Genomic DNA, 8,746 nt, shown 5'->3' with positions numbered 1-8,746 from the left:
TGTAATAGAAAGGTGCAGAAGAACACAAACATGACCTAGCGAGTAACGGGGCAGAGACGTGACAAAATCAAAGCTCCTACGTAAAATTTGTTGGCATGGCCCTGACATATACGTCAGTCTGTAGACGGTGAATTACAATTCAGTTTTTATCTTTACTTTTTTTGACAAACTGTCTACTTATGAAAACAACAAAAGGAACTAATCAAATACTGAATACTGCCAAACTCAAAAGTATCAACGCCTTTGGGCAATTCGTACTTCTATAGTATCCAAGTCCTGTATTAGTTCACAAACACCAGAATGGAGGCAACTTGCACTTTGTGGATTTTATCGATTGTGGTTTTAGTCATCCATGGTATCGCCACCTCAGCAGGTAAGTTTTATTAATTCCTTACATTTGTGTACGCATACTTTGTACTAAGTTAGGCCAATGTGTACGTTTATACACGTAGTTGCGTTGAAATATATTGTCAGGACAATGGTACGAGTTTATGTGGAAAAAAGTTACATATCGGAAAAACATCGTAAATAACGAAATCTTCGCAAGTGTCATAGTGACTTTGAAATTCACACAAAATGTGACGTATTATAAAACTACTAGCTTACTTCCGGCGCTCCACTTTCAATATTTGATTGTATTACACCGATATGGCTTATCTTTCTCTATGACAATAAACCCCTTCGTTTCCATAGAAGCACCCAGACATGTACACGTTATTGTACACTCGTCGAATAATAGTACAGACACAGAGTGATATAATCATAATGAATCTGGAATCTTTCCTTATCTGTTAAAATTTTAAATTGTTCAAAGTTTCCCATAATGTGTAACTTAACTACAGCCACATAACAGCGAATGCAACTGAGTATGACGTCATTCTATTTTATACATTGAATAAATTACTTTCGCTTACGAGTTCAATCTATATGCTAGTCAAAATATTAATCGATATTTTTTCCTTTACACATACATAATGGAATTACAGGTCATTCCCTAATATTATTCAATATTTGTTCAGTCAAGAAAAATGTGATCTAAGTGGCTTTGCCACTGAAAATCGCTAGACGATCGCGAGTAGTGACAAATTCTGAGGTCACGAATATTTGGGATAACTATACCTCCTCAGACAGAATAAAAATAATGACAATTTGGAACGTTTTGACTCCTATTTCGATCCCTCCAGAACGAGCAGCAGTTACGTAGACATGGGTTATGACGTAGAACGACAGGGTATATACGCCATATTTTCTGTACAAGGACAATAACGTGACTCGTGCATGGCACAATGCAACAGTAGGCTGAAGTCTACATTCATTCATATGTAAATTCATTTATATGTAAATTCATTCATATGTAAATTAGTACACAGGTCTGAATAATAAGATTTGTGTCACTCGAGTGAAGTGCGATATTTAGTTTATTCATCTATTACGACAACATAAATGTCACGTGTTTCAAGTTTAGCTTATAAGCATTTAGGAATTTCGAAAAGCTCGAAGTCTTGATATATCAATGGTCGGTCACTTGCCACGTTTAATGAGAGTGATAAAACGCAACTTCATCATTAGCAAATGTGTTTATATATAACTAATTTGCGAAGGACAGTAGACGCTAGATGGAATGAACTATGATTGTCCACAACATTATTAGAGCTCAACTGTGGAAACGTTCAGTCTGTGTCACTTCATTTTGCACCAAGAAATACTAATAAATCACCAAAGCTTTCACCAGATATCCACCGTACGTGGCTTCGGCAGTGTTTCTGAAATCTCGACGCAGACAATTATCCCACATTTTCGGACGTTGATAACATCCCCCATCAAGGTTCATTGAATGAATGCTGGTACATATTTGTCTACATACATCAAAACGTGATAACATTTTAAATGTTCCTTTTCTTCTAGAAATAATACCACAAAAACGAGTACGATTTGACGCAGGCGTTACTCCTTATGAGGGTCGAGTTGAAGTCTTCTTTGACGATAAAGGATGGACACCAGTGTGTTCACGTGATTGGGATTTATACGAAGCAGACATATTATGTAATGAACTTGGTAAGGAATATTATAATTAGGATAGTCACTGTATTAAAATCAATGACAGGGTGTATAATGGTATAACACAAACAAGATAGTAGTACCGGTCTTCTGAATCAGTTTGTATGATATATATTGAACTGTAATAATGATAAATAATAACAAATAAACTGAACGTGCGTTATCAAAACTTGAGACAACAACAACAAACAACCCCCAGCTATGTGACATGACTTTGTCATAATCCAAGAATGTGCGTGATGCCGAATTCAGTTATGGATTGTTTCAACACAAAACTGAAGACATTTATTTGTTCACCAAAGCATATAGTGTGCTTTAGCAATCAGCGCTACTGAACAGAACATTGCTCTGGAAATCGGCGCTATAGAAATTTGATTGATTGATTGATTGATTGATTGATTGATATAATAGTTGTATTGCCATTTGCATTGTGATTTCGAAGCAAACATACATCAGCTTAAATGATAAATTCAGTAACTAAGTTTACCTTTGAATCCATGCTAACCTGATTCATAAGGAGAGATCTATTAGCTTTTAGCAACTGAAACGATAGTTCTGGTTCACCATAATTGGGACATCATCAATGTTGCTGAATGTGATGTTCACTGAAATTTAAGGAGACTTTGGTTATAGTATAGCCTTTGTCAATTTTACTGGGATGATTTCAGTGCTTTCACTCATTGCAATAAACAAGAAATTCTTCATAAATCGCAACGTTTCATTTTTACTTTACCACACATAAATTAAACTAAACAAATAAATTTACCCTCAACAGTGTTTAATGATGTTGGTGCCATGTTGAAAGGAATCGAAAAAGATGCCCTTGGTGGTGATTCCCGCGGTCGTGTTATCGACACCAACTGTACTGTAGATGAAGCATCGCTAGCTGATTGTAGATACAATGAGAATAAGGGGTGTAGTATCTCTGCCACGGCTAAATGCAACTGTAAGTTAAAGATACATATACAGATGTAATATGATATCAAAAGTTACTTACAATGACCGTTGCCTCGAAATGTCAGTTGTGATATGGAGGCACCCGTATTTAATTCTACATGTCTCATGACCTCACCGTTCTTCAACTTTGCGAAATAATAAAAAAGGCACCCTGTACTGATTTCAAAACAAATCACAACGCCACTGACTGTGCGATGGGATGCCCTAAGCACGAAAAATGTATTTGGGACGCTTGGTGAAACAAGTGGTTCAAAGTCAAACTTCTTCTGACAAAAATTATCATTTCTTAGTCATGTACACACACATTTACTGTTTAATGAGTTTTAAGAAAAAAATAACCTACAGACAGACCCATAATGTTTAAGCTGATACCACGAGAAACTTAGCCCATAATTAAGTACGAGCACCCCGAGAGGACGACCGTTTTTCTTAAGGGACGGGGAACCTCAACACGGACATTGACTCCAGATCAAAGGGAACGTCGGCTACGGTTTAAACCAGCCTAATCACGATACCATTTGAATATAGAATGATGCTATGATTTAGGTATCTATGTTTTGAAAAAAAAATCATAGTTTATTTTCATAACCATTCATTTCAGATTTTGGATACTTGGGTTGCTACAACCACGACAAAAATAACCCATCACTACCAGATGGTAGCATGGTGAGTGACAATATGACGATTCAGTTGTGTCTTGACTACTGTCGTCAGCTCAATACATCATATGCTGGATTATACGGGAGATTGAAAGACGATAAAATGACCTGTTTCTGTGGATTACAAAATTCTGCATACTGGAGTAACGGTGAAGCAGTTTACGGAAATTGTAAAAAGTTATGTCTTGGTGACACCAGTAATTTGTGTGGTGGTCAGAAAGAACTTGCAGTTTACAGCAGTAAGTATGTGGGTGACACTTAATCTGAAAGAGGAACGCAATTACAGGAAGTGAACCATTTTTACTAACTTTTATTTGGGTTCTGGAGAGTTTGAAGTCATTTCATAGTGTTAGTTCACCTACATGCACGTTATTGCAGACACATCAAGTTGTATATGTGGTTGTCCTTTGTTTGGTAATATTCATTGTGGGTTACATCGCAGAATTAATGATTATATGTGAATACTTTTACTGGCTCGTCAGTACCTATTACATTCAGTAAAAAAGTCAATAGTATTCAGAGTTAATGTATTGTACAAGCATTGTACTAACCCCACGTGACCCACAGCAAATATCATTCCAAAATGAGAGCCACGTTCAAATTACTGTTTCCCTGCAACTGCGTATTGAAGTAATCTAGGTGATGTAAAAAAACATGAAATGACTCCCCGGGACCGGATTTTTATAACAATGGCTTTACTTCCTGGAGTTGCATTCCCTTTTTAGGCTCTTAGATACAAGGTTACATTTTGAATCTAGGATAAAATCCAATGTAAAACAGTTTGTGAGCAGAATACCATTATACAAAACAATAGCAATATTTGAATATTTGAAAAGTGCTTATACTAATTAAACATACCAGAATGTTGCCAGTGGTATATACTGTGACTTGCAAATGATGTTGCCATCAAAACAAGTTTTCAGTATTTAATTGCCTGATCAGACATATTCCAAAGATAGTGCTGGGAAACAGTAATGTATATGTATTCAATATTTCCCCCATAATGGCAGCATCCCTAGGTGCATGTGGTGGTGTATTGGATGGCCCTGGGATAATCTATTCACCAGGATTTCCTAGTACTTATTCAGAAAATCCAGAATGCATATGGAATATAACGACCCCTGCCAATACTTCCATTCTACTGGATTTCGCTATCGACGACGTTGTTGGAACAATTTCTGTCGTTGAAGAATACCACGGGAAGTGGGTCGATGTATCATTCACCAATGGGTCAGCTATATCATGCACCAATCAAGTCAACATCCAGTTAAAACCAAATACATTCAGTAGTGGTATCGGCCTGTTTGCGATTGAGGTTTTTGGTAAGTGTCAAATGTGTAGTAATCCCATGGTTTTCGGAATCATCGAAGGGATTTTGAAGTTCCATGATCAAAGACTTACCTGTTATCTGACTTCATAGAAAGACAGTTATAACATTTCATCACTTCTTATATACTAACGTATAATGTGGTATTCCGACTATTCCATAGATAATACACATCAGGATACACATGAGGGTCACAATGACGATGCTGTGGTTAGACACGATGGTAACGATAGCATGCAAATGTCATGAGATCATAACTGTTATAAACAATGTCTTTTAAAAACAAACAATTCTGTCAACAACATTGAAAAATAAACCATGTTTTTATCACATTATTATTTTACAGATTTCTATCCTGACTGTCAGCCTCCTCCTGAGTTAAGTGAAGACACAAACTTTGTGTTCAGTGGTCCATGTCCTTATTTCGTCGGTGACATCATTTCTGTTACATGTATCAATGGATATGAATTGACAAGTGGTCATAACACAATACAATGTATGGAATCTGGAATCTGGAATGGTAGCTTCCCTATTTGTACAGGTAGGATATGTTATGACTATCTAGGAAGTAATAAAGTGCTAAGTAAGTAAGCCAGCAAGAAAGCAAGCAAATAATTAAGTAAGCAAGCTTGCAAGTAAATAAGCAAGCAAGCAAGCAAGCAAGCGAACTATCTTGTATGTAAACAAGCAAGAAGGTAAGTGGAATAGCAAGTGAGTGAATAAGTAAATAACTATGCAAGCAAGTAAGCAAGCAAGTAATTAAGTAATAAAGAAAGTAAAGGAGTATGGGGGCCCGTTCTGGTCACAATTATGTAAAGTGTGCTAGAATTAATTTAATGTAGTCTAGAATTAATTATTAATGACTGAAATTAATATTATGCACTCCTTGAATTAATTAGATGTGTTTTAAATTAATTTCATGTCGAATAGAATCAATTTTTATATTAACTGCAATTAATATTATGTATTCCTTGAATTAATTAAATGTGTTTTGATTAATTTTATGCATTGTAATTAATTTCATGTATTCCTTGAATTAATTAAATGTGTTTCCGATTAATTTTATATACTGGTCTTAATTGTAATGTAGTCTAGAATTAATTTTATGTATTCCTGGAATTAATTTCATGTTGTCTAGTATTAATTTTGTGTATGTGCTGAATTAATTTTATGTATGTGCCGAATTAATTTTGTGTATGTGTCGAATTAATTTTGTGTATGTGCTGAATTAATTTTGTGATGTGTCGAATTAATTTTGGCCCTACAATCCTTTGCGCGAGATTTCTTATTCAAAATGGCGGCCCACAGTGGTGCTCGGCGGCTTGTCATTCGAGAAAGGAATCAAGGCGGATTCTACCAATTTTTGCTCAATCTAAAATCAGTTGTTTGAGTTTTTCTGTCTCGCCTGAATTTAGGATCGACAGACGATCTATATGAAGTTAAGTTTCGAATGTTTGATGCCACAGTGACTTTGTCTTTGCTTTTGGATGACTTAGCGAGAGGAGGGCCCAATCCAACGTAGCTGCAATGTTTTGTGGGTTTTTTCGTCTGTTTTGGTGACTTTTTAAGTGTAAGTGTTTAACCCGCACCTAACGCTACAATTCCTAGTGGAGGAATTCCAATCAGCTGATGCGATGCGGATCTGCATCGCACATATCAATCCCTATTTTCGCCAAAATATCGACCTACCTACGGAAAATCTGACATTTCCTAACCGCAACACTTCTTAGGGATCCCCCGCAGCACAATCGACGCCCCGATCTGCCCTTTCCCCGTCAAAAACGGCCGCCGAACATGCGAAAGTAGACAATTTTGAGTTTTCAAAATTGTCAAGTTTCGCATGTTCGGCGGCCGTTTTTGACGGGGGATTGTAAGAATATCGCCAACCCCTATAATAACGCCATTGTTCTGTATTAGGACCGTCATAGACAAGAATAAAACCATTTAGGAAAGGAATAACAGTTTACAAGCGACTGCGGTCCAAGTTGTATCACAGGGGACCCAGGAACCGTGTGACAAACAAAACAAAACAAACAAATAAATAAACTATCAAATAAATGACAAATGAACAAATGAACGAACGACAAGTATAGGGACAAACAAAATAATTAAATAAACCAGCAAATAAACATATACTCATCGAGGTATACTAGATATGTTTTTTTTCTATACAGATAGTGATGGGTACACTATAGAAAATAAACATATCTAGTATACCCCCATGAGTATCTGTTCATTTGCTGGTTTATTTAATTATTTTATTTGTCCCTATACTTGTCGTTCGTTTCCTTGTTCATTTGTCATTTATTAGATAGTTTATTTATTTGTTTGTTTTGTTTTGTTTGTCACACGGTTCCTGGGTCCCCTGTGCTTGTATCGATGTTACGGCTGTAGCAAATTAATAAGTATCCGGTATCCAAGCTACAGCAACCAGAATTTTCCCTAATTCTATCTCAGCTGATAGCATGTTGCTCAAATATTAAGTCAAAGATTGATGTAAACTTAGCAGTGCTACTTGTATAATATGGGAAGGTAGTCCCGTTGGATTATCATCCACATCTGCGGCCCAAAATGAACCGTACCACTGTTTTCAATGCCTACGCTACACGCACGACCGGTCGTACGACCAGATTTCGGTCGTGGATGTTCGTTATCATATATGCATAGGGCTACAGTAATAAATACCCGGATGCTCGTTTGACCTCGGACACTAAATTTATTCTAGATCGTCTGTCGATCCTAAATTCAGGGGAGACAGAAAAACTCGAACAACTGAGCAAAAATTGGCAGAATCCTCCTTGATTCCTTTCTCGAATGACAACCCGCGTACCCGCTGAGCACCACCGACTGCGAGCTGCGGGCCGCCATTTTGAATAAGAAATCTCGCGCAAAGGATTGTAGGGCCAAAATTAATTCGACACATCACAAAATTAATTCAGCACATACACAAAATTAATTCGACACATACACAAAATTAATTCGACACATACACAAAATTAATTCGGCACATACACAAAATTAATTCGACACATACACAAAATTAATTCAGCACATACACAAAATTAATACTAGACAACATGAAATTAATTCCAGGAATACATAAAATTAATTCTAGACTACCTAAAATTAAGACCAGTATATAAAATTAATCGGAAACACATTTAATTAATTCAAGGAATACATGAAATTAATTACAATGCATAAAATTAATCAAAACACATTTAATTAATTCAAGGAATACATAATATTAATTGCAGTTAATATAAAAATTGATTCTATTCGACATGAAATTAATTTAAAACACATTTAATTAATTCAAGGAGTGCATAATATTAATTTCAGTCATTATAAAAATTAATTCTAGACTACATTAAATTAATTCTAGCACACTACATAATTGTGAACAGAACGGGCCCCCATAAAGGAGCATGCAAGTACATGAACGAGTAAAGTAAGTAAGTAAGTAAGTAGGTAAGTAGGCAAGCTTGTACATAAATAAGTAATAAAGAAATTAAGGGAGCACGCAAGTACATGAGCAAATAGGTAAAGTAAAATAAGTAAGCAAGCAGGCAATGAAGTAGGTAAGTTGCAATTTGTAATTAATTAATTAATTAATTAAGTAAGTAAGTAAGTAAGTAAGTAAGAAATCAAGCAAGCAACTGTGCCAGCATACATATATGTCTACTTGTGCATATGAATGACAGTTTGCAGTGATTTCACCAAATATAGTACACCAAGACCTTGC

The 8,746-nt window shown here is 35.9% G+C and overlaps 1 protein-coding gene across 1 annotated transcript; it reads left to right on the top strand.

The window, feature by feature from the left end:
• Positions 1-273: 273 nt before the first annotated feature.
• On the top strand, positions 274-3,936 carry LOC144448086 (lysyl oxidase homolog 2-like). The gene is made up of 4 exons (XM_078138239.1): positions 274-373; positions 1,906-2,055; positions 2,834-3,004; positions 3,617-3,936. The coding sequence occupies exons 1-4, from the start codon at positions 301-303 to the stop codon at positions 3,934-3,936; spliced, it is 714 nt and encodes a 237-aa protein (XP_077994365.1). The 5' UTR covers positions 274-300.
• Positions 3,937-8,746: the final 4,810 nt, after the last annotated feature.

Source organism: Glandiceps talaboti, chromosome 17 (assembly GCF_964340395.1).
Source record: "Glandiceps talaboti chromosome 17, keGlaTala1.1, whole genome shotgun sequence".
NCBI classification, from domain to species: Eukaryota; Metazoa; Hemichordata; class Enteropneusta; family Spengelidae; genus Glandiceps; species Glandiceps talaboti.
Note: the sequence above shows the minus strand (reverse complement) of the source record. Positions and strands in the feature narration are given on the sequence as shown.

Excerpts from the sequence above, each read along its gene's own strand:
- LOC144448086 (XM_078138239.1), top strand. The coding sequence starts at position 301 with ATGGAGGCAACTTGCACTTTGTGGATTTTATCGATTGTGGTTTTAGTC. Across the intron at positions 2,056-2,833 it reads CATATTATGTAATGAACTTG|TGTTTAATGATGTTGGTGCC; the intron begins GTAAGGAATATT and ends TACCCTCAACAG. Across the intron at positions 3,005-3,616 it reads TGCCACGGCTAAATGCAACT|ATTTTGGATACTTGGGTTGC; the intron begins GTAAGTTAAAGA and ends CATTCATTTCAG.